At 44.8% G+C, this 26,448-nt stretch overlaps 1 protein-coding gene across 1 annotated transcript; it reads left to right on the top strand.

Moving 5' to 3' along the window:
* Positions 1–1,558: 1,558 nt before the first annotated feature.
* LOC142558358 (DDB1- and CUL4-associated factor 1-like) lies at positions 1,559–25,926 on the top strand. The gene is made up of 6 exons (XM_075670502.1): positions 1,559–1,564; positions 2,180–2,381; positions 5,190–5,263; positions 8,584–8,676; positions 18,902–18,965; positions 25,733–25,926. Exons 1-6 carry the CDS (start codon positions 1,559–1,561, stop codon positions 25,888–25,890), a joined length of 597 nt encoding a protein of 198 aa, XP_075526617.1. The 3' UTR covers positions 25,891–25,926.
* The last annotated feature ends 522 nt before the right edge of the window (positions 25,927–26,448 follow it).

The raw sequence follows: 26,448 nt of genomic DNA, 5'->3' as shown, positions 1-26,448 counted from the left end.
AAGGTAAGCTGCAAAGGATGCAAACATTTAAGAGTGAAGCGTGTCCGATTTATCGGTTGGTGACTGGAGATAGTTCAGAAAGTGTGCCAGTTACACTGAAATGTAGAATATACACAAACAGCAAGCTACAGAAGTTTACAGAAGATTGGTTTGATGTCAAATATGTATTTATATTTTGTTTAGGCACGTTGCTTCCAATTTAATGGACTGCCAGTCAGGTTGCCCAGTCTATTTACACTGGAACGTTGAGGAAGTGTTAAGTCTTCAAGGAAACGTTAAGGAAACGCGATCTTTACATTTACAGTGAAACCTCGTTACTACGAACAGCAGATTAGCGAGCTTTTCAGATTAACGAACTTTTCGGAAATCTCCTGCTGACTTCTTACAGTTTCAATGTAAAAATGTTTCAGTGCTACGAACTTCAGAATACCAAACTTTTCAGAATAACAATCTTTACTCAGCTTCCCTGTGATGTTAACAACGCCTCTGCACTACGAACTAATATTCCGAAATCTGAGGATTCTTAGATTTCCATGTATCCTTCACAGCAGCCGAAATGGTAGGCTAGCAGACTACAAGGTGCGGAGAGCAGATGTCGTGGCGCATGGGTTCGGAAAACCTGAGACGACGCCCACGAAAAAAAAAAAGAATGCGGGCGAGTGGAGGTGACGACGCGTCAGGTTTTGTAAGTGCATGCCCCGCCCAGAAAAGTGTCACCCAGCAATGGAGGCGCATCTCTTCCTTCTTTCACCCTCATTTCTGCGCACGCCTCTTTTTTTCACGCTTCTTTCTGTGGCCGTACTAGCTACGCGGGGAAGTGTAACATACATACTCACGGAAATGCCACATAGTCGCACTCTGCACTTTCCAGACGGTGTCGTTTACGTGCGCTTGCGCTTTGGAATACTTCGGGTGTTTGCCTCAAAGCGAGACAGTCGCGGTGTCCATGGCAAGAAATGTGGAAAACATACAAAAAGCAAGAAACCTTGCGTTGTAGATGCAACATGGAGCTACCTTTTTGTCGGTATTTTTCTTGGCGTTAGCGTCTGTTTTGCGCACGTCACTCTTATTATACAGTGCTTCGGTGGTGCGTGGCGGCAGGATCTATAGAATATATAACAGCGCATGGCCGAGAACCAACAGCGCCCTTTTGGCGGATAGCTCAAATAGTGACAACTTGCGAACTGATGGGTTGATGGGCAGAATGGTTAATTTTGGCGTTTTGACTATAACGATCTTTCATAATAATGAACAATTTACCTCAGTTCCCTGAAGTTTGTTATATCAAGATTTCACTGTATTAGCATTTTTTGTGCGCTTATGTTTGTGTTTGATGTTTGTTTCACTTTATCAGTATCGCACTCTTGACTAACATGAAAATTACTTTTAGCCTCTGTTTGTTTGATGTATTACCTTTCCTGTGAATACATTTCAATAGACAAACCCACTTATGATAATACTCAAATGCTAGTAAAATTCCATTGCTATAACCAATAAGTGTTATAACCGGCTTGCACAAAAAAGAAGGAAAGTGCAATAAGACCCACTTACAACTGCCATGCCCGTGAGTATTTGTGCTGTATGGTAAAATAAACCACTTACTACAATGCTCCAATAAATACGGGTACTGGGTTTCTGCGGAGACACGAAAAGCTGGAAAAGAAAAACAAACAAAAAGATGTCTTGATTATGCCGCATTTTCCTGTGTGGCTTGCACTGCGTCTGGCCGCGTGAATGCGCCTGCCTCCCGTGCACCCCTGCCACTTGTGTTTTGGAGTTGTGAAAGGCATGGTATGAGGCAAACCATGCGGGTGCGGCTTACATTTTTTACTTTTGTTTCCCAGGATTTCCCAGACACACAGTAGCCAGACATAATCATTAAAACCAATACGCCATGGGAACAGTAATAACGCCATGCAGTACGCAGCTTATTTTACCATAGGCCATACGCAAAATTTCACACTCCTCATTGTTACATCTGATATGTTGTTTGAACCGGTATTGTTATAGGTGGGGTCAACTGTATGCATCATTTTGTTGAATTTATGGCCTCCCTCTTATGCAATAACCATGAAATAGGGCCTTGGAGGGTACTTTGATACACCAGTAATATTTTCTTTTTTGTGTTTTTGTGCATTGTGGTTGTGCAAAATAAAAATGTGCTCAATTCCCACACCAGGTGATCTCGAACTCTGAAGTGTGGGACTTGCAGACTTTCCGGCTCCTGCAGACGGTCCCGGCTCTGGACCAGTGCCAGGTGACCTTCAACGGTGCCGGCGATGTGTTGTATGGCGCTGTGCTCATCGAGGACAATGACAACTCGGCGCGGCTTTTTAGCTCTTCGTTCAGAACCTTCCATGTGTCGGACTACTCCTCCATTGGTGAGCCTCTTGGCTTTGTTGAGTGGCCGCAGTGTTTTTCTATGCCGGGGCAAGAGCAGGTTCAGGCGAGTGTGCGACTATATAAAACTACAGAGGCAGTAATGAATGCTGTGAGAGCCAGAATATATATGGGTCGTTGTCCACAAATCTTTTCTAAAAAGAAAAAAACCTGTACATTTGTCTTACATTGTGGTCTTTGGCAAAATTTCAATTGGCGTTTGGCCACTACGGTACAAGGAAATAAAACATAGACAGTGTCAATGTTTTCGTTGTTGTCATTGCGAGCGCACGAAGTTTGCAAAACCTCTGCAAGCATTCTTTACTAATGTCTCCAAGTGCAAAATTAGAAGGTTTTGGCTAAGTAGTGCTTTATAGGCGATTGAATATTGTCTTAAGTCATCACGAGTTGCTCTATTTTATGAAGTCAGCTTATTAGCTTAATCACTAATGCAGCATAATTAACAATTATGCAAAATCTAAAATAGTATATATTAGGTTTTGAGGCATAAGCATGATTACAGTAGACTTCTGCTAATTTGACACCTGTCATGTCGATTTTTCACTTTTGTCTCGGCCTAAGGTCCTGGCTGGCACCAATAGATCTCTATGGGCCTAGGCTTTCTTTACTTTGATCCGAAAATTTGCCTTTGCCAGATAATTCGAACTTGACGCAATAGCGATGCCTTAAGTGGCAGCATCTGTCTTGGCAAAGTTTAGGGGATAGTGAATGCGTTAAGCACGCGTCAAATCTCGCCGAAAGTGCCCATTTTTACATGCCTTGATAAGTTTTCCAAACAATAATCGTAGCTCACAATTGTCTGATTACGGCATTCACCCAATTCAAACGCGCGCCTCTTTCATTCTTTCTTCGTTTCTTTCTTTCTGTCTGCTATATTTTTAAAGAAATTTGGGTCGACAATTGCCTGCACATTGCACATCGGATACGAAACTAAAACTGCATTAGCGACATCCTTATACTTTACCGCATAACACGCGTGCAATGCGGCGAATCTGACTACAAAAAAGAGTTGAGTGGCAAAGTTGATTTGAGAAAACCGGCCGTCATTGGGCAACAATCTTTCTCGCTAAAATATCGGGTGCGCATCAGATTTCTACTTCGTTTAACAGCTTTAATGTAATTTGTTTAATATTAACGTCAGTTGTTTTACGACCATATTTTGCTCACGGTGATGTGTTCCGCTAATCTTTCTTTCCCTGCCGTGATTGAACTTTGGAACACGATACCAAGCTTCTTTGCAGCAAATGTCAGTGATGTTTGTGAATTTGACAAATCGTTCAGCATGTATTTCTGTGATTCCACTGCCGCTTGATGAAGCCTCCCTGTAGGAACCCTAAGCAGAGGGTTGACGGCATGAATTAAATAAAAGTAAATAAATAAAATTTCTATGTTAGACACCTAGAAAGCGGGCACACGTTTGATTTGGAGGCGTGTTGTAATCGGGAAAATACGGCCAAATGAATTAGCAGTGCAGTGTGTTTTGGTGTTGTTTTTTTCTGCATTTTGTTTAATTCGACCTGCCGGAATAATTCGACCAATTTCGTTGGTCCAGTCAGGGTCGAATTATTCGAAGTCGACTGTGTATACGTTGTGGAGCATTTGCAATAACACCCACTGAAAACCCTTGGAAAATAGAAAGAAAAAGTATGCATATTGCTGATGCAAATAGCTGTGTGCAAGAAAGCTTAAATGTTTATGTATACAGTCCAGCATGAATTATTTGAAGGCCATTGTTCAAGTGCATTATGGCATGACGCATTGTGCATGATGCCGTGGTGCAGTACACACTAAGCCTTTCTGTGAGACAGCATTGACGTGAACCCATACCTCTGGTTACCTATATTACGCTGCAGGTAATACCTGGGGAAAATACAGTAGTGCATTATTTTGAAACAAAGTGCGAAGTAAACATTTTAGTGGTGTATGCACGTGGCAGGATGACTGTAAGGATGACTTTTTAGGCTCTGATATTACCATACTTGCACGATTCTATGTGCCACTGAATCTAACGCACACCCAGTTAATGCAGATCTAAATTAAGAAAATGAAAGTACACTTGAATGTCACATAAGTCCAATTTATAACAGAAAAATATAGCTTGCCCTCCACTTTGGTGTCCAGGAGAAGCTGGACATTCACAGTTTAACCTCACAGAAGGGAAACCTTTTTTTTTAAACTGAGTATTCATTAGGATGTGGAACGTTGTCGTCGCAACTTGCACTTCATTCGCCACAGATACCAACCATACCAGGGTGTTATTCTCAAGTGATCACTTTTAGCGACACTGTACAATCACTTTCACAGGACTTCACATGACTCTGCATCGGACTTTTTCAAACATGTGACCAAGAAAGTTCCTGGCACTGCACGCAGAAGGTGAGGTTGGCACTGCGCCAGAAATGATGGCGGCAGTACATGCTGATGCATCTGGTGCCGAGTCACGGGAAATCTCGCAAAAGTGATAGTTTCTCCGAAAGCGATTTACCAAGAATACTGCTCCAGGTCGTACTTCAGAACAGACTGACCCCACAGCACCTTTCGTGGAAACTTGCTCTTTCAGCATCGTGTAATGGCGATGATGCTGCTTCTGACGGCTCTGACGGTGGGCTTCTGCCAACGCCGCCAGCGCGGTCTTGGTTTTGTATCTGGTCGTAGTGCGCAACCAATTTTCTCGGAAAAGAGGTGCATGTTAGGTTCGTGTTACATAACACAGTACTTGTAGCAACCTCTCTGCTTCTGTTGACCTTTTTCACCATGACACTTCATTTAAAAATCCTTTTGTTCTCCAGCAGCAATCGACATCAAGCGGAACATCTACGATCTCAAGCCAGATGAGTCGGACTACTTCCTAGCTGTTGTGGAGGTAAGTAGTGCGAATGCCTTAAAAAATGTGAAACAGCCAGGCTAAGTTAGAGTACAGGCTGGTTGCACACTGAGGAGAAAAACAATTTGCGCATAAAGTTACACTTCTAAAACGCGAGAAGGAATCTGCACTTCCTGTAGTAGCAGGTTTGGAAAGCCAGAAAAGATGCAAAAAAATGAAAAATTCTGCGTGTTGTTTCGGAAGTACCTGCACTGGCTCGGTATGATGTTAGGGATTTTGATGGCGTCTGCTTGAGCTTAGTTAATTTTTCATCAGGGAGAACAGGCCAAATTGTAAGCCCTTAATGGGTCACAACAGCCCAAATATCAAACAAACAAACAAAAATACCTTGGAACTTGTCGTACCTTGGAAACTTGTGATGTCAGGCTGAAATACCTAGGCTTGGGTCTCAATGCAAAACTCTAAAAAGAACCTTTGGACTTCATTCTTTCATCTAATCACCAATGTATTACCACAACATTAACAGAGGTGTAGTTTTGAGAGAATACTTTATAAATAAAAACTGATTTCGTTTTTTCTTTCACACGGTCCCTTTAGGTATACTAGTAAAAGTTGATGCACAGTGACGTCCACCTTTAAAGGGTGCAGAGCATGCGCGTTCAGAGCACGTACGAAATTCTCCCTCTGTCAGATGTGCGATTTCCTGGCTTTGCAGCAGACGACTCATAGTTGTTGTCACTGGGCCACTTTTCTTTGCATTTTGCAGTGCAATGACATACTAACTCCAACAAGCTCGGTTGCTACAGTGCCTGCAAGACAAGAGCCATGCATTAGAGTGTTCCCTTTAACATGGCATTGTGTCGTGCATTTATTGGGCAAGAAAAGTTTTTTTTTAGCAGGGTTAAAGAAGGGCCAAACATTTCTGTTCTCATTTCACACCTGAACTGCAGCAGCATTATATTATCGCGACATCACCGATCTTAATATGACGGACAGCCTTTTAGAACATCAATCAAGATAGCCCCGCTGATGAAAATATCATGTCCGTGTGACTAACATGAGCACCTTTTTTCTAGGATTTAAATTTTTTTATTCTTTACAAGTCACGAAAAATTACTTTTGGGGCCCCCACACGGCTAAGGCATGACAACACATAGGATGGCTTATCACGTGACCGTCTTTTAGTGTACACCAAGGAAGTTAAGTACTTAAATTTGTGGAGTGGAAGTGGCTGTCCAAAAGTGAAGCCGGTCGCCACCGCCATCTGTCTAAATGCAAAAAGCCCGAACTGCCGTAGCGGCCATTACAGAGCACAGAGTATGTGCGTCGTGTTTATTGGTTGTGCGCTGTTGCAAGTGTTTAACTGATTGTGGCACGCTTTCCGAGGGCAGTTCAACACCTCAGTAAGTCATAGTCGCACCAGTCGCGCAAAGATGACACCAGGTTTCACGTCTCACTTGTACCATAAGATCGCATCGTCTCTGCTCAGGCCTGTCGTACGTCATGCATGCGTTTGCTTCACTTGGCAACGGTTCGGAAAGTGCTCGTAAGATGCCCGTGTGTCAGTATTAAATTTGTGTTTCCGTGCTATGAATACTTAAGTATTCATAGCACGTACGTCGCGGCTATGAATACTTAAGTATTCATAGCCGCGACGTGCCTACAATTGTAGGCACGTCGCGGCGTGCGCTTATTATGCAGTGCATGTATGGGCTACTTATTAGAAGGAGAGGATAAGATTTCGCCACTGGCTTGCAGCGGTCTCGGGTATATTCCTCAAATACATGTGCGGTGTGCTTGTACGACGATGTACCCTGTTTGGTTTGGACCATGTACGTTTGGAGCAGCGACTGCGTTTTAATGGGGGAACCCAGCGAGACAAACACGTACACTGCAGAACACATAGACAGGACAAGTGCTGTACTTGCAAGGGAAGAGTTTTAAGTTCAGTGCTTATTCTGGCCACCTATCTTGCGTAGGCGTCTTCACGTTTCGTAGGCTTCCTGTTCAATCATTTGCACCAACTAGCCCAGCAAGCGATTCTGTTGTAAAAGCCGGGCGGGAACACAAGAGCGTGAGCCCTTTTATAAGAACATTGCAGAGTGCTGTCTCAGGTTTTAGGTACGCCACATCACTAATACTAGCTAAACGACCAAATTGCAAAGAAAATACTTGAGCACTGCTAAAGGTAGTAGTATTTAAAAATTAATGAACCATTACGGGCATTGTAAAAGTTCAGGTGTCAATGGGAAATGTTTTATTTCTGTTTTTTATGTCTGTGTAGCATTTCTGACTGATGTTTCAGTTGTCTCTGTTACAATACGAAGTTTTAGGTGGGATGGATGAGTAGCATCAATTTTTCTGAAGACATAGGAACTGTAGAAGAACATACACAGTGAAGTTCATCACGCTAGCTCTAGCTTCAGCATGTGACTGAAGTTGTTCGCGATGCTAAACACATGGCATGTGGCACCCTGTGTTAACCAGCTCAATAATGTTGTGTACTAAAATAGAGAGTAATTACTGTATTTGCATGTAAATAATGCGACCACGAATAGTGCGAGGGAACTTTCGGTCTCTCAGAAAATGAAAAAACTGCTTACTATAGAAATTACTATACCACCAAGAATTATGACCATAACTACTGGAAGCAATGCAAAAACGCGGGTGCCCGCAAGACTTTTATTCATGGTTGCTTTGAACTGCCGTCACAAAATAAAGTAAAACCACGAGTGCTGACGTATTTATCCCTTTCAGCGAGAACGGCATTGTCGTCCATAACATCCATCAAAGTTGTTAGACAAACATCACTTCAAAAATGCCCGCGATACAATTGAACATGGCAGCGCCTATGGTATCTTTCACATTAATTAGTGGGTAAACAGTGGTGAAAGTTCACTGTGAACTCACATCGCAGAAGCACAGTTTGTGTGTGGAGACCGTTCATAATTTAACCAAGCGAGGATGTGCGATTGACGAAGCATACCGCCGATAGCTTTTCTCAAAGTCCGTGTCTGAAGTGCGCGCTGTAAATAACAATAATAATGTTGCAGGGATAGCTGTATTCTGAGCTTCCGCCTTCTGAGCAGTTCCATCTCACCCAACACATTTGTCCTTAGTTAAAGACAGTGCAAGAAATACTTCGCTGGAGTGTAACTGCGTCGCTCAGTTAATCCCAGATCCAACGGCAAAGTTGTTAGGAAATTCAAGCTTGGCAATTTTCGCGTGCCTCGAAGTTTCATAGTCAGCTGCACGTTTTGTGACCGTATCGATCATTCGAGTCTCTCTGCACCGTGCCGTTTGCTACCGTTACGACGATCGGGTGACAAATGATTTTGTCGCCATAACGTTTGTCGCAGAACCAGGGCACCAGGGACGCCACGATGAGCAGCTCGGAGAGCATCTGTCGTCTCTACGAGGTCGGTCGGCAACGAGAAGAGGACGACGACGAGGTGAGCGGCCTGGCTTCGCGCTCTCTCGGCAGTGGCGGCTCTGGCAAAGGCCGGGAACTCTAGGGGGAAATCTGGCGCCAGTGTGTCTGCGTGCATGGTGGCGAGTGCGGCTCTCGGGCCAATGCGGCAGCAGTGGGCAGTGCGGTCGACTTTCGTTAGTTGGACCCTGGCGGGACCGACAAAATACGGTCGGATTATCCAGCAGGTCACCAGCCGCAGTGGTTTAGCGCCTGTGGTGTTGCACTGCTAAGTACAACACCGTGGGATCAAATACGGCCGCGGTGGCCGCATTTCGATATGGGCGAAATACAATAACGCTCGGGTCCTGTGCATTGGGGGGCACGTTGGAGAACCCCTGGTGATCAAAATTAATCTGGAGTCCCCCACTAGGGCGTACCTCATAATCAAATTGTGGCTTTGGCATGCAAAACCCCAGAATTTGTTCATAATATGGTGGGTCGAGTTAAACAAGATGCAGGAAAAATGCCAAATTACACCACCGATTTATTTGGCTGTATTTACCCGATTCTAACATTCCCCCGAATCAAACGCACACCCACTTTCTATGTGTCCAATGTGGTTAACTAACGTAGAAATGACATTAAAACTTCTAAACCAAGTACAAACCTAACGCACACGCATTTTCGGCAAGAAAAAAATTACAGGGTCTCTTAAGATCTCTCCAAAAAGCAAACGGCGAAAGCTACTCTTCCTCCTATTATCATTTGCCTCTTTCTTTGCCTCTTCTCTTTCTCTTCTTTCTTTTAGACATTACAGCTCACTACTAAGCATGTTTAGTCATTTGTAATAAATTGGGGTCATTACAAGTCATTTCAGTCATTATTAGTCATTACTGCTCTCTAGTATGCATTTTTAGTCATTTGTAATCAGCTGTGGTCATTACAAGCCGTCGTTAGACATATTTGTTATTTCGTAGTCATTATTAGTCCTTACTACTCATTACTAGACATTTGTAACAATTGTGGTCCTTACAAGACGTAGTTAGACATATAGGTCATTTCAGAATCATCAGTACTCATTACAAGTCATTAGTAGGCATTAAACAGTGGCGTAGCAACAGGGGGGGCCGGGGGGCCCAGTGGGGGGGGGGGTGTCATGTACGCCTGAAGACACCCCTCTTACCGCCGGCTTGACTGGGCGCAAATGGCAAAGAATGCTCAAAATATCTAGTAGCCCGAGCTCATGTACCCGATGCGTTGCGCCGCAGAATTGTCGACTGCAGCTCTATCAACACCCCACGAAATAATTGCACGAATGTGCGGGCTAAAAAATTTAATTCGCGAAATGGTCGCTAAACTACTCGCCTTAGGGGAACGTTTCACGTGGGGTGCGCTCTTGCTGTGCGTTCATGCTGGGAGCAGGATTCGCTAAACGTACAGTGAGGCGTTGTAAGCCGTTGGGGCTCTTGGGTCGCTCTTCCGTTCAGAACGCGCAGCGAAGACGAACAAAGACAAGCAGCAAGAGGGCGTTCAACCAGCGCGCCCGGCGCTCGCGTTTACGGCGAAGCGTTCGTTGAGAGCGACGTTGCATAAGTGGGGCCGTCAAAAGTCGCGAATGGGATTCTCTGGATCGTCTTCAGACTCGGTTCGGCCGAAGAGTTTGGCGGCGTATGACTCGACAGGCTGTAGTCATAGAGAAAGAAATTCTGTAGTCGCGGCCCGCCGCGATGTCCGGCTCGCTTTTACTTCCCCTCTCCCGCTCGCTTCGAGAAGCCGCTGCGAAACCTGCCGTTATGTTTCACGGTTTCCTCCTTACCTTCGAAAGTTTCAGAAAACTGTTGTTGTTGTGTGACTTCATGTCACAAGTACAGTGTCTGTATCAGCTGCACTGACTTTTATTTAAGAAAAGGTGAATTTTGTAAGGATATTTCCCGATCGAGGTTCTATGAAGTTATGTCTTTTTGTGATTACTAGGAACTCGGTAGCGCGAAAAATATGGCAGATAAGTAAAACCATATCCTTGATAATCCCGTAATTAGTACTTATAGAGGAAGCACTTCAATTCGAGAATTGAGGACTCAAAGTCGGATTATTAACTCAACAAAAACTTCTTAAACAAAATCGTTTTGGGTGCTACAACCTAGGGCGCTATAACGTAAAATTATTCCAAACTTTTCTATTCCAATTCTGCTATCAGCGCTCCATGATTGGTCAAAAACTTTTTTCGACCACCCCCACTTCACTTGTCCGTCACACGACGTCACGAAAACCGCGATACCTCCCCATCTGATATGATGTGTACACACTGATTATGCATGATGTCACAGAAAAAAGAAAAACAGTTATTTCTGATTCGACGCCTTTTCGCCATTAGCCCCCGGCTATTGGTCAAAAGTTTTCGCGCTGCACCTACTTCACCTGCCTGTCACGCGACGTCACAAAACCGCAAGAACTCACCGCGTCAAAGTGACGTGTACGCATTAAAGATGCATTAATATGCCGAGCAAAACTCAATTTTCTTCCGAATAGCCGGAGGCTGCCCCGTTCTGAAAGGAATAAAAGATGGCTATATATACTGCCGATCGCTCAGGCGCATAATAAAACTTCTTGCGTGGCCGTGTAACTTTTTCGTGCACTTTCGGCACGTTTACCATCTCATTCTGCCAACTCTTCTTTGCTGAGGGTCCGTTTTAGCGTCATTCTTAAGCTTCCGTTGCATGCCGCCGCGATTTTCGACCAGCCACCGCAAGCTAAGTAAGGGAAAGCCGAAACCCGATCGATCTTGGTCTGAGTAACACAAGCGTTGTCCGTGGTTCATAATTGGTTTATGTGGTGATCGCAATTTTCACGCAATATGTATAATTCTGTTCTGTATTTGGAGTGCATTAGATGTGTTGTGTGTTTTGGCTGTACAAAATATCTGACTTTACATATGCCTACGTGGACTGAACTAATGCACAGAACTTTGCGACTGATATACTGTTGGACTGTACATTTTTTATTCATCCAGTGTTCTACTGAGCGCCATATTTCGTGTCGCTATTCTCCCTTTTTACGCAAATTTGTTTCCTTTGCCAAGTGACAAGGAGTAGCCGGGGCCACCATAAAGGCGCGTCAACCTCCCCTAATATTCACTTCAATATAAAAAAAGGGAAAGCCGACCAATCGCAGACGCCGCCACCACCCTTTTCATCCAGTTATCGATTTTCAGTGCATTGGCTCTGCCGCATCGAATCCCTCTCCACTTGAGCGTTCTCCTCGCCTCTTGTCAGCCAATTAGATACGACAAGCCGCTCAGTGTAGGCAATGTTATTCGTTTTTCAAGCAAACAAAAATGACCTCCTATAAACGAGGAGAGCGCTTTATTCGTGTGTTCAGACAACCCTGCGGGTGACCGCCCGGTGCTTGCGTCGGTGGTTACGCAAATTTGACGTCAGGAGATTGGAATAGAAACATATTGGAATAGTTTTACGTTATAGGGCCCCTACAGTACTTTGGCACTGCGGGCGGCGCCCAGTATATGGCAGCAGCGAAAGAAATATGAAATAGTGGACCAGTCACGTTGATCCCTTAATCCTCTCCATTGCGAGTGCAGACCAACAGTAGTGCAAGCTTTCGCTGGCACGGGCTTCATCGCGGCCTTTTTTCTTTTTTTATGGTGACGCCAAGAATCGCCGCGAAGCGTGCTCTGTTCTGTTCCCAATCTTGCGGTGGCACCGCAGCTCTGATAATCACGTTTGTCCGTATAGCAGCAAATGAAAACAAGGCTTTATTGATCAGAATGAAGATAACTCGTAATTTTCATAGCATTGGCGCCGGTAGCGTTTTCTAATAGGGTGGGGAGATCAGCGTCACTGACAAACAATTTAATTTTCGTTTTCGTTCAGGGCTGCCCACAGACAAAATACTGCGTGCTATAGTACCTACGACGATTTTAGAGCGCAGCTCTTTGGCGTCAGTTCCTGGGTTTCGCGTCGTCGTCGGCGTTGTCGTCGGCCTCGTAACCAGCTCCGCCCCCCTTTCATCCCCCCAGCGCTAGCAGCGACCGACTGATACCGCTGGATGCCGCTGACGCCGCTAGAGAGTCAAGATAACGTGACTGCATAGAACACCGTCGCCGCCATGCAGAAAGAGGAGGAAAGGGTCCCCCCCCCTGTTCTTGTGTGGCGGATAGGGTGCTCTTCAGTTGCCGACGCGCCGGTTATTTCACGTAGGCCCCGGCACGTCGACGAATACGTGACCACCTTCCCACGGCTAGACCTGGTTCTTAGCGCTGCGGAAGCGAGGGTATCATATTGTTTGTGTCGGCATCGGCGGCGTTGTCCCTGAAACCAACTCCGCAGCTGGGGTTGACTCACTATCGGCGTCAGCGGCATCAGTCAGTCGCTGCTATCTCTTCCCTCCTCCCTTTATCGTGTTGTCCGCTTGCTGCGCGCGCTTCTGCCCCCATCGTTTGCCGCTGGGTGTACACGCCGCCCCCCTCCCCCCTCTTCCTGCGAGTCTCCGGTTGTCAAAGCGCCGGCTCGAACTTAATTCCCTTCTTCGCTCCTCCTCCAATGCAACCCCTGTGCGGTGGCAATCAGAGAGCCAGATCGGTGGCGGCGGATCTGTATATGTGCACCGCCCGAGCCGAAATTGCCGCTGCCGTTCGCCCTGTGCGTTGGCAATCAGAGAGCCAGATCGGTGGCGGCTTGACATAAAGACAAACAGCAATTTCCTAACACTTATGCGGGAGAACATCCCGTTCCTCTCGCTCGTAACGCGTCCCACGGCTGTGACAACCTCGCGAGGCACTTGTATACATCTCGTCTTTGAGAATCAAGCATTGGTGTACCAAGTCGAACATATATCAATGTATTTCTCCGACCACAAAGCTTCCTTCATGACTGTCAAGAACTGTTAGTGGAGTCTTTGTTAAAGGAATACGTGTGAAAAATAAAAAAAAATTCTGTGATAGCGCATACATGTGTTGCTCGATTTCTTTGCCTCAATCTATCGAAAAGGTGAAACAGCTTATTTGCTGCGCTCAAATTTCGCATTAGGAAGTAACGTAATCGTCGGTAATTTTTTGTGAAGTTGTTGTTGGGCAAGATATGAATGTCGGGCTTCAATTTTGCAAATGCAATATTGCCGCTAAAGTTAGTAATTAAATCTTTATTATAAAGATATCTTTTGTTACTTGTTACGTGAGTCCTATTTTCCACGATGCCGCATTTGTATCGGCTGCCAAGCCTTAAAGTCTGACAGAAGATGTGCACATAGGCTTATCACTCGTTATCAGTGCAGCACCCTGCGTTATTTGGCGCAGGAAAAACAGCGTGTATATTTGCTGCTTTCGCGATCTCTGGGAAAGAAAGCGAAGGAGAGGGGGACCCGGGGAACATGCGTGGTATCCAAGGCGGCTGTACTGGTGCTGAAACCCGGAAATTGTCGATATCCTCGCCTTCCTCGACTACATAAGGTGATAGAAAACCTATGTGCCCCGGGTGCCAGACGACCTAGCTACGCCACTGGCCATTATTAGTCATTATTAACCTCTACCAATCTCTATTATTATGTTATCTTATCTTTCACTAACTGCCACTATCAATCATTTTTCATTATTTAATCTGTCTTCGTATGGCGTGCTGATGCTTCGGCAGACACTCCTGCAGTCAGGTCTGCTGACACACACTTCACCATGGGCCTAAAAAGGTATTGGTGGTTGGTTTTCTAAAGTCTGCCGCAATACGTACTCGTTATGCGGCAAAGCATACAATTCTTGCGAAAACTTGTTTTGGCTTCGGTTTCGTGTCAGTGTGCACCAAGCAGGCAACTTCTGGACCAATCTTTCTTTTAAGAAAAGGCACCTGTTGATTTCGTGTAAATGCCATCATCAAACATTGCAAGCTACGGTTATTGATTGAAAATCTCCCCAGGGCGGGCCAAGAATGGGCATTTTCAATGAGAGATGACGCGTGTTGAATGCGTACTCTGTCCCCTAAGCTCTGTCGAGACTTACGCTGACACTAAAGGGTCGCTGTTGGGGTCAGCATAGGGGTCAGGCACGTGCATGCCGACTGGTCAAGTTCGAGTTATCCAGCGAAGGCCTATTTTATTATAAAAATAACAAAAGTTTGGGCCCATAGATATACGTGGGTACAAGCTGGCACCTTCGGCCAGGATCAAATGAATCTAAAAATTGAATCAAACTGAGTCAAAATAATGGAAGTCTTCTGTAGTTGGATTCATTTAAACTGCCCATCGGTCTGGATTCGCATACCGTATTTACTTGCATAATGATCGCACTCGCATAATGATCGCACCCCTGAATTTTGTCGTCAAAATTTGATCTTTTTTTTATTTTCCGTGTAATGATTGCACCCTGAACTTGCCGCAGCGATATGTTGTGTGCCAAGTCTAGCTAATAATGATCGCGCTTACCAGCTGTCGAATGCTCTTCAAGACAAACCAAGCGGTCTGCACGCACCAAACATTCTTAAGCAGATGCCCCATTTCGTTCCTTTCATCACTTTCTGCGCTTCCACGACGAAAAAAAAAAAGCTACAACCAAACTTGCCTTTATTATGTGCAGGCTTTATAATGGTTGTGGTCAACAACAACAGCATTTGCATCCCGCAGAAAATGCGGGATGAAAAAAATATTTTTCTTTTTGCGGGAAATTTAACCCGCGCAATGATCGCACCCCCGAATTTGCGTTCTTTTCTTAATAAAAAAAAGTGCATTCATTATGCGAGTAAATACGGTATTAACCAAATGTTTGAGTGAGTTGTTTGGGGTGATCCATTATTCTGGCATTGCGCACGACGCCAGTAAAGGGACTTGGATCAGATACACACGAGCTCTTATGCCTGTCCAATGAAAGCTTATTATCGGCACGAAAGGATACATGTAAGCACGTGCAGGTAGATGCCCATAAATCGTGTAGTAGGAGATTTTATAGCAAGTGTCAGTAGTAAATATGCAATGAGGAAAATTCGGGTTATATATTGGTAAAGAAAGATAAAAATACTGCAGTGTTTGCAAGTACTTTGAGTGAACACGAATGCATGGCATTCCATTTTTAGAATATCTTTTTTTGCTTCGTGAACTAATAAGTTTAGAGGTACAAGAGTGAAAAAGGACCTTAAGAATCCTTGCAGGTGCACAACGCTGTGATGCATGCCGATGCTGTGCAAAGAAGTGAGTGTAACTGGATATGCTGGGAAGGCTTCGACATACGGAACTGCATAGTCTTGCGGGATGAACTTTAAACTTAAATGAAAATGATCCGTACTTTGCATTTATGTGTGGGACGTGTAGTTGGATGGATCTCCTTTGTCTAGCCTTGTCTGCAATGCATGAATAACAGATCTCGTATTAACCCTGTGGGTCATCACATATTCACTGAATAGTCATACCTGTTTCCATTCAGCTCCTAATCACTACCATTTCATAGTTTTCAAATTACAGAAACCATTGCTTGGAATGCAAAAAAAAGGAATTGGGAGGTTTGGTTGCCAAACGTCACCTATATTTAGTAACCTGCTTACTCTTATATCGGTCAGGGTTAATTTATGCATTGTAATTTACTTAGAAGTGTATTTCTATATTAATAATTCAGCAGCGTGTTGCACTCCTGTAACACGTTAAGGCGAATGCCTGCTGCACACTCGGTAATGCACTGTCCCGCATCGTCGCATTGCTGCTTTCCCAGTATTGGTGTTTGGGTTAGTTTTCGATGCTTAGGTTCATGCTTACCTTTGCACGCCCTTATAGAGGGGTCAGTCCATACTCGCGCCAGCGACGTTTCTCTTCGACTTTGTTGCATCCTTTCAGCAGGAGATGGAAATGTATGCTGTTCTGTGTGCTGTACAGGTGATTTCAATGATTGCATGCACTGTTCGCTTCAGTTTGCGGAGTGCTTGTCGCCTCAGCCTTGTGAGGGTATGAGCCACTGCATTGTTTGCTTGCTTACAGGGGTATGAGCCATTATTTACGGGTGTGTGAGCCATTGAGAAGGTCATGTGGTCTTTTTTGTACGACCCGACTATATGCCGTGTTTCTGCACCTTGTGTGCGCGATTCCAGTGAATGTATGCACTGTACGCTTCACTTTGCTGAGTGCTTGTAGCCTCTGCATTACGACAGGGATGAGCCATTGTGTTTTTCGCTTGCTTAGGGGGGGGGGGGTATGAGATATTGCTGATGATGATATGTTTTGGTACCATTGCACCAGAATACGCATTTTATTGGGGTATGAGCCATTGCAATTAGCCATTTAAGACTTTCGCCTTACTAACGTAACACTATTGCGAATGTTAGGTACTTACCTGCTGCAAGATAGATTTTCGGGTTAGTTGGTCGACGTCCATGTTGAAATCTGTACAGGCAGTACAACGGAGACAAGAGCACACAACGCATAAATGCGATTCATGAACTTACCTGCTCTCAAGAAATGCTATGTGAACCGTAGCATTTCGAGGCTGCCACATACATAGCACAATTTAGCCGCAGTGAGCAACAAAAGAACGGCAGTGTGCTTTTTCAGCGAAGCCATGTAAAATTGTAGAAAAACAAAAATAATATTGATGGTGACTTAGTACTTTGATCTAGATTTGTGTCTTCAGCAAACTTGGAATGAAAATCTATCTATGGCTGAAGGCATTTGTGGGGCCTCTTTTCATACAGCTGTTGCCCACGTGTCGCATTTGTCTGGAGAAAAGTGTGCAAGTCTCGAAGTCACTCAACGCTTGAATATATAATGACAACAGCTGTGTTGTGTGACTTTTAGTTTCGCTTAACGTGCATTTGGCTAAAATATGTCATAATTGACTCTTGGGACTGGTGGAAGAAAACAGCAAATCATAACCAGCGCAGAAACTTTATGTACTCAGTGATTCGGTTCTACGCCTAAAAGCTGCACAACAGGGTATGGGAGTCGCCGTAGAGGAAGACTCTGCAACAGTTTTGACACCCTTGGAATATTATAAGGAATGCTGCAAACACGCAGTTGAGGGGAAGGCTGGGATGTGCCAGAGCTTTATCTTCGTCACAGTGCTGTTGATAAATGTGGACTGGATAAACTGCAGCAAGGCACAACACGATCGTTCTGCCCGGTCTTATCCCATCCTTAAGTTCACATTTATTGTACTGTAACCCGTCCGAAGAAGCTACTTGGTCAAAGCCTTGTTCTGGCTTACCCGTGCGTGTGCCTCGGGCGTTCTGCTGGGCAGCTTTGGTGCACGAGGTCGGAAAGGAATCGAAACACAACTGCTTGATTTTCACCGCACTTTCGAGAAACGCAAAAAATAATTTATTTGTCACGAAACCGCTTCTTCCTCACACGAACGGCACTGTCTTTCGGCTGTCCTTTCCAGCGCTCACTTCCCGCTGCGGCCGCGCTCTTCGACTTCACGGGCACTGCTGCCGCCGCTGCCGCCTCTGCTGCCACGACCACCGCTTGTGCAGCTTCCCCATCTTCGCCGCGTGTCTTGTGTTTAGGAAAACCTGATGTTCATCACAATTTCGTTACTCCCTGCGTGTGGAGAGAGAAAAAAGAGAGAGATTCATTGCCTCATTTTTGTGTTGACCCTTTGTCATCTGCACAGGCATTCATTCAAACACGCCTGTGCCGGAGGTGCACAGCGTGCTGTTTCTACAGCTGCTAGTTACTGCGTGGGTCACTATTGCCAGCTACATGCTGTTAGTGGTCAGTGTTTTTCTTTTTCTTTTTTTCTTCGGCTCAGCAGGGTCACGGCAGAAGCAGTGTTGTCAGCAGCAGCGGCAGCAGATTTACTTTTAGCTTGCAGCTAAAATAAGGCTTGGGTATGGCACGATTTCTAAGTGGTCTTGGACCAGTGGCTGTTATGATATTGCAGGAAGTTGTCCAATAAAAGTGCTCGATGTCTTAGAGGCTGGTTCATTGTTGCAAGTTCCAGCACTGGTGCAGCAGCTTATGGAAATGTGCAAGTTTCCACAAGCCTATAATTAGTTAATAAAATTACTGGATCTTTATGTGTATGTCAACATTACGAGGAGAAGGCAGCAAAAATTATGAGTCTTGCACCTTGGACCATTTAAATGTTCAGACATCTCAGGTCTTTTCTGGTTAAAAAAAGTTTCACTTTTGAAAGCAACAATGGTGTCCTAAAGTTCACATAAGTATACCGTGGGACCCTCCATTTATCTCAAGTTTATTGCCCATGTTATACATTGTACAGTCGTTTATTGCTGGACATCATATATTGCACTGCGGTGAGCCGGTCTTGTTGACTACTTTTCCAGGATGCAGATGACGACGAGTCTGACAATAATGGTGAAGAATACACCGATGAGGACGACGACGACGGTGAGTTCATGCCAAAATCTGGCAGCATGTTGCAGCAGCATCTGGCGGCTTACGGAAAAGAAAAAAAAACATTTGCCACAAACACCCAAACATCCCTTTCAAGTTCTTAAGCAATCAGAAGTGCCGCTTGAGATGTTGGAAACAAATGTGCAACCAGGATTTATTTTCTGCTTTGTTTCTTTTTTCATTGTAAATGAAAAGGCTCCGGTGAAGATGAAGACGGTAAGTCAGTGCTGGCCAAGCCAGTTGCTACGAATCTCATTTGATATGTCTTCTGGAGATGAGTGAGTTGAGGGAATTGATATGGAAAAAAAAAGAAAGAGCACATTTATACATGGAGTGCCAGCCAGGGTTTTGTAGAAGTATTCGGGACGCAAGTCTTAGAACCCCTGGACGTTTTCACACCCAAATAAAACCCGGATGCAAGTGTTAGTGTGCAATTGAACGTACAGGCATGGCCACTGCTAGCAGGAACGCGGGGGTGACAGCGTCCCGTGGGGTGCCACTCCCGCACCTCGTGAAGGCTTGGCAGACAGCTCACTATAGCAGACAATTCGCCTGGCTTTTCGCCAGTCGCTTCGATTGCGCCTGCCTCACAAGTCTTCCTGAGGCGTCGGGGGTGGGGCTCTGTGCGGAGCCATACCACAGCTCCCGTGTTCCCGCTGGCAGTGGCTGTGCCTGAATGTTTGCTTGCAAAGCTCACGCCATCGGTATCGAGCTTTCAATACTGGGCATTTTGGGGTCCAGTCACGCATGGATATCGCTAGTGTTTGCTTCTTAAGCTTTATGTGAGGAGGCGCGTTGATACTGGATGGCTAGAGTAGTATCATTTTTCTTCTTGCATGCTGGCGGAAACCTCGAAAGAAGACAGCTCACTGATTCAGTTGGTCGCTGAGGTGACCTTATATTGAGTCAAGACACGGCATGCATTGAAGGTGCGGCTTCGTTTCTTTCCTCATCATCTTGGACGACTCCCTTAGGACCAGCCACCATCCTCATTTTGGCTCACATTGGCAGTTGCAGTTTCAAAGGAATTAAAACAACTTAAGAAAATCTCGGTATTTCTTGCACTCGTTCATTTCACCTGTGCTAAAAAGTTCTACCATTGTTAAGTTGTATAGCCCACAAAAGAAGCGCTCTTGCGCAAATGTGTGGCATGTCTTGTGTCACCGTAGCGTTTGGGCAAGAAGTCACCCCATACCGTATAGTTGTGCAGCTATATGAACTCTACATTAATGTGTTATCTGTTAACCTGCCATACATGCGGTATGGAAAGACTTCAATAGTCTTGCTTCAACATTGCCTTTGACTGGACTGTCCAGTGCTGTAACGATATTAAAATTGTGTGGAAACTCTGTGAGAAATGTGAGGACAATGCATGCGATAGCCTAACGAAGTCGCAGCTAGGCTTTCATGTGATTGTCATGTATGCTTGTTAATTGTTTTATCTAAATGGCACAGATTTTCTCCAAGGTGTTGCTATACTGAAGTCGCCGATTATTTTGCATGTAAGATGAAATTCCATTTAATGCCACAACGAATTGATATCGGAGTGATTGGTTTAATGGATATCCATTTGAAAAGGTTACGCACGCAACCTTTTGAAAGCCGGAAGCTTCTGACATGAATGTATGGCACGGATTGTAGAGTAGCTATCGTGTCCGTCACAATAAGCGCAGCTTAGCAAACATTGCTATGCTGATAGAGAGAGAGAGAGTGGGTGTGGGTGTGTGGGTGTGTGGGTGTGTGGGTGTGGGTGTATGGGTGTAGGTGTGGGTGTGTGTAGGTGTGTGTGGGTGTGGGTGTGTGTAGGTGTGTGTGAGTGTAGGTGTGTAGGTGTGTGTAGGTGTGTGTGGGTGTAGGTGTGTAGGTGTGTGTGGGTGTGTGTGGGTGTAGGTGTGTAGGTGTGTGTGGGTGTGTGTGGGTGTGTGTGGGTGTGTGTGGGTGTGTGTGTGTGGGTGTGTGTGGGGGTGTGTGGGTGTGTGGGTGTGTGGGTGTGGGTGTCATAATAGTTAAGGTTTATAGGATTTTGAGTATATATACTGTCTAGCTAAGTAAATTGGGGTAGTACGTAAACTATCTTACAAGGCTTCCTAGATGTGTTAACTGTTGAATGTATATCGTACATTTTCTTTGTGCGCTAAGCATGCAAACGTAGGGAGTAGATGTTTTGCTAACCCTTTTCTCTAATGTGACAGAAGAGATGAAGTCTGGCAAGTCACTAGTATCTTTTAACGTGGGAAGTTCTTTATTAATGCATTTTATGTTGCTCTTCTTGGGAGTGAAGAGCATTTGTTGCGGACACTGCCTGATTCCTATTGGGCGATAGGCGACTCTAGAACCCAATAAAAAAATGAAGGAATGAAGCCATGCTACGCATTCCGATTACCCTTTTGTATTTCTCTCTGTGGCAAAAGACACTTTAGTACCAACACAAATCACGATACCCTTGTCGCACACAAACTGTGCAACGTGTGATGCCGCCAACACAGGGGATTTGCAGCCAGGACACAAAGAAAAACGAAGCAAACGATGCAACTGGCCGCCTGATTCACCGCAGCTGTGGAGGCTGCACTGATCCTGGTGTCCACAAACAGGCTCGACTCCCGCTGCTTTCTACTCTCTGGCGACTGGAGGGCAGCGCTACCACTTTGATTGAACCACTGCGATATGTGCCGCACTTAATAGGTAGCCACGTCAAGGCGCTGTGCGCGCAATGTTCTGCAGGACTCGTAACAAGTTGCGTGCATCGGAGACCCCCTTAAATGTGGGTTACAATGTGCACACCGTGTGCACATTGCATGCAGAAAAGGTGCTTTGTCTTTTCAGGAGCTGCAGCTCTTAGAATGCGACTCTGCAAACTGCTTCGATGTCTGAGTGTCTGTCTTGTGTGCGCTTGTTACGTGTACCGTGACCTTTCTAGGAGAGGTATGTGTGTTGTGATTTGGCGTCAAGGCAGGGGCAAAAGCTTCGGCATCCATGTGCGAAGAATTGCCAAGGGCAGCCAATAAACTATATCCTTTGTGAACGTGAGAAATGGCGTGTGTTTAGGGCATGTCGCAAGCAAACACATTTTTTCGGCATTCAACAAACAGAATGCCCTGTGTGGCTGTTGCACGTTGCCTCTGACGCACATGTGGAACCTGCTTTCGAGAAGCTCATACTTTGCGTGATAAATGGGCTGGGTGACATCTTCTTGGTGGGCAATGTCTCGCAATAACGCAGTAGTCGTTGAAACCTCGGTCCTTCAGATTGGCAATTCCATTTACTGATTCCCGTTTTGTAAAGAAGTGAAGAAGTCTATGTGAAGTCTATTAGACGTTTACTTGGAAGTGTGTAAGGCAAAAGGTATTTCCCCAGTACTTCTTTGTCGCCGGAATTGCCAAGTCACACCGTTGAAGCACAGTGGCTAGTTGAGGCCCCCACTGCCGCCTACTGAGCACACTTGTTGAAGATGCCAATTGTGAATATTAACTTGCGTCACTAGTGCAATTCAAATGAACCAAAAGAATGATAAAACCATGACATAAAGCCATTGAGCACAATAGAAAGGGACTCGTTACATATGCTGCCTCAAACCTCTTCTGCTGTTGCTTCCTTATCTAAACCCAAGAATAATCTAGGGAGTTAGCCTGAGCTACTTTTTTTTTGCGCAGTGTTGTCTTAATTGATCTCGTAGGATTCTTTTTGTGGTGGCATAATGTTGGCTGGTTTGCTGTGAAACCTAATCCCTCTCATACAAGATCTTTCAGTGAAAACTAAGTGATTATGTTCTTAATGGTAGCGCGATGAAGTTTTATCTTTAAAACATAAACCACTGCATTTCTTTGGAGTTGTGTGATAATCGCTGATAAAATTTGCCAGTGGGCCCTCTGATCAAGAACTTCAGTGCACATGTAATTGCATGCAGAATTAAAGGTAGCCAAGGCTCGGGTCTGTCTGTCTTTGACCTTGTGCCAGTTTTGACACAACCTATTCCCTGGTGCAGTGAAATGTTCCTACTCGGATCCCGCACAGCACTTTCCCGCACTGTACAGAGTAGCCTTTCTGGTGAACCTTGTGAAGTACTAACGTGTGTCATGGAACATTGTGCAGACACACATCGAAATGGATGCTAGTGCTAGGATTTCTGGCATAAATGGGCATCTCTCGAGCATTGCGTGGCTTAAGCAGCACATTTGCATCCACATCTAAGTCCTTAGTTTTGGTATGTCATTTGTGAACTTTGGTTAATGAACCCTTTAAGGACCAGTAAAGAAATTACGGTAACCTGTAGGGAAAAAAACATTTTACTTCGACAAATGACTCTGGCAAGTTTGTAAAAGCAACGTCTTAAAGTTGTATCAAAAAGTGCACGGTTTACCTTTTGCCTTCAGTGCACACATACCTTTTTACAAAAAAAAAGGAATATATCCAATGTTATGTCTTGCAGAAGTTATGGAAGGCTCCTGTGAAAGCAGCAGCTACTTTTTCCGTAGAAGGCCTTTGGGCGTGTGTGTTTAACGCACAGAAATATGGTATTGTCTGTCTATGTTACAGTAGAGGAGCATCTTTCATGTCAAGCCTAGTACATGCAGTAACAAGAAGAAATGCCTTCATCGAGAAGTTTTCCTTGAAGTGGGGTTGTTACTTGTGTCATCTGGTGTTTGTTTATTTTAGTTATTTACAATACTTTAAGCCCTTGTCGGCTGTTACTGGGTGGGAATCGTACAAATGCAACATTAACGAATTGCGAGAAATACTATTCGATGTTACGCTCAAAGGATGTTGAATAGTCACCATCATACAGTGATACCATAAGGGAGTGGAACATGGAGCGGCAGATGACCTTGAGCCATTTTCAAAACTAACAACAGTTGAGGCTATATTTATGGCGGCCTGATCTTGTGCCCTGCATTATCAGCAAGTGTAAATGCTCAACAAATTCATCATCAAACAAACTCATCTTCTGGAAAGAAAGGGTTAATGAGCTTATTTTTCATTATCTCCCAATTCCTTCGCTGCAGTACATAGTGAGCCTCCAGTAAGGAAAAAGAATGTCTTGTTTCAAACCCCACAGGGAAACTGCAGTAAGCTTACAATTGGGTGCTTGTTCATAAAATTTTCCTGCCGTCATTGCACAGTGTCCTCTTGTTCTGCACACATGCTTTCTTGCGCAAACATATTGTGCCTGAACGTTGCACAGCGCTTCGCACTGCTGTTTTGTTGCAGTTGGCAGCAACAGCCATGGGGTAGAAAATATTTAGATTGCTTGCAGAACTGGGAAAACTTGAGTGTTGCTTTTGTTTTGAGTCCATTTCAGGGTTTTTCACTGAAATGTTCACTTCAGTGCTAAGGTTGTTTTTTCGGCTTTGAAGTTGGGAGCCACAATAAGTAATTGATGCCCATCTGAGGACCACCTTCGCCATTGTGCCAAACTTGTGTATATTGGCTGCTAATAATGTTATTGAGTTAGTGCTTAGTTAGTCTCTCTATTTTTCTCCTTTCTTTAAGCGTTGCATTAACCACTTCCGTCACATGCTATTGCGCTGAAATCTGACCAGAAATTGCTTAATTCTTTAATCATTTACACCCAAAATCATTTAAAAGGGACAATGTATACAATATTGAAGCATACATTAGTTAAATTTCTAGCAATTAATTGCAAAAAGTGAAACGTATCATACAAAAAAGAAGTAAATGTATTGCCAACGAGAAAATAAAAATTGCAACAGAGTAAAAATACTGTCAATGAGCTGAGCTCGTCACGGGCCTCTTTTACCAGAAACACAAATATGAACCCTGCTCATCAATGGCTCGGAAGTGGTTAAAAAATGTGGGCGGTGTAAAGCCCTGACAGCAGTTGGCATTTGCTCTGTTGAAACATTTTGCAACTGGAAATAAACGAAACTTGGGGAGATAATAGAGCAGTGCGTGGGGTAGCCTAGTTATGGAGAGGGGGACCGTTCAAGAAGCAAAGTTTCGTAGACGTTGCACTGTCACAGCAGATGTAGCATGCAGTGGAAACGTGTTGGGAGTCCCAATGTTGGCGTTGTTACTAGTTGCGTTGGACACCAAATTTCCTGCACCGAGTGCACTTGTGCACAGTCCCTTTGCCTGCCTCTGTATTTTGTTATTCTCATCATCTGTTGTGGTTTGTTGAAATCCTCTACTTATCGACTGTAGTGATGAAGCAGGAATGACATTCCGGGTTGATCACTTTTGGTGATGTCACTTTCAGGGAATGCTGCTAGCTGGCTAAGCTGGCAGACAGAATGCTAATAACTCCAGTGAGGCATTGTGCCAGATGCTGCATCAGGCAGAAAGTGAAAGTACGCCAGAAAGTGATCACTCAGGAATGCAGCCCCAGTTAAACGTCTAGCCTTTCACCCTGGTGCTTTGATTGACCCCACTTTGGCACCTTAACGGCCGCTTTTCTTTTTATGTCTGTTGTCTATGGCACTCTTATCCAATCCGCACATTTTGGCAGATGCAATAAGCAAGAATCATGGAATAATGGGTGTTAATTAATGTGTATCTTCTCAGGTGCCTAAATCCATTGTATAGCAAAGGCAATGGAAAAAAGAGGATGTTGAGGGAAACATTATGTAATGTGGTATTTCTTCAATTCTTTGCTCTGTATTGACCAGATGAAACCTGCCACTTGTTCCTGTAAGCCTGTTGAATTACTTTTTCACTTTGCCATTTGTTAAATACCTGCCCAATCTTACACGTTCTTGTTTCTTTCTTGTTCCCCCCTCCCCCGTTCATTTTGATTCACAACTCAGTGGAAGACATGGAAGCCGACGAGCATGATAACGAAGATGACGATGGTGATGATGTGGCGTTCAGTCTCTCGGACGTGAGCGATGATGGACCCGATGATTCGGACGATTCGGATGATTCGGACGAAGACCACGTACTTTTTGCGCTGAACGAAATCTGAGCTTGGAAGTGCCACAAGTTATGGCCGCAGCGGCAAGCCCGGTGTTTTGCGGAGAGTGAAGAGACGAGAGAGAGAAAGAAAGAAAACTGTCTTTTAATTTATATAGATTTGTAAGATACTACAACGTGACTACGGCTGACTGGCAGAGAGGACAGTCTGCTCACTGTGATTCCTCTTCCCATCTTTTTGTAATGCAAGATTACGAGCTGCGGTGATGGACCGTCAGTGTGCGGCAACACGCTTGTGTTTTTCTCGTGACGCGTCGACAGGACTCGGCGTCCGACCTATGCCGTGATGTTCATGTCTGCGCAAGTACCGAAGACAAGATTTTTTTCATTCTCCTCTATCCAGCCCCCTTGAATTCTTTAGGCCTCCTCTCCCACCCCTTTCTTTCCCAAGTTCCATGCACCGTGCTCCCGTTTTTTTATGTTGGCAGCGCAGGCTGCCGTGCGAGCTGTGTTTACCAGCTGGCCGCAAATTACCTCATGCGCTCCCCGACCACGTGCATGTACGCTCCCATTTTGCTTGTTGCATTTCCTTCCCACCAGCCCACACGTT

This window comes from Dermacentor variabilis, chromosome 9 (genome assembly GCF_050947875.1).
Source record: "Dermacentor variabilis isolate Ectoservices chromosome 9, ASM5094787v1, whole genome shotgun sequence".
Lineage (NCBI taxonomy): Eukaryota > Metazoa > Arthropoda > Arachnida > Ixodida > Ixodidae > Dermacentor > Dermacentor variabilis.
This window is presented reverse-complemented; position numbering and strand designations above follow the sequence as displayed.

Coding starts and splice junctions, on each gene's coding strand:
- LOC142558358 (XM_075670502.1), top strand. Junction 2,382..5,189: donor GTCGGACTACTCCTCCATTG/GTGAGCCTCTTG, acceptor TTTGTTCTCCAG/CAGCAATCGACATCAAGCGG. Junction 5,264..8,583: donor ACTTCCTAGCTGTTGTGGAG/GTAAGTAGTGCG, acceptor CGTTTGTCGCAG/AACCAGGGCACCAGGGACGC.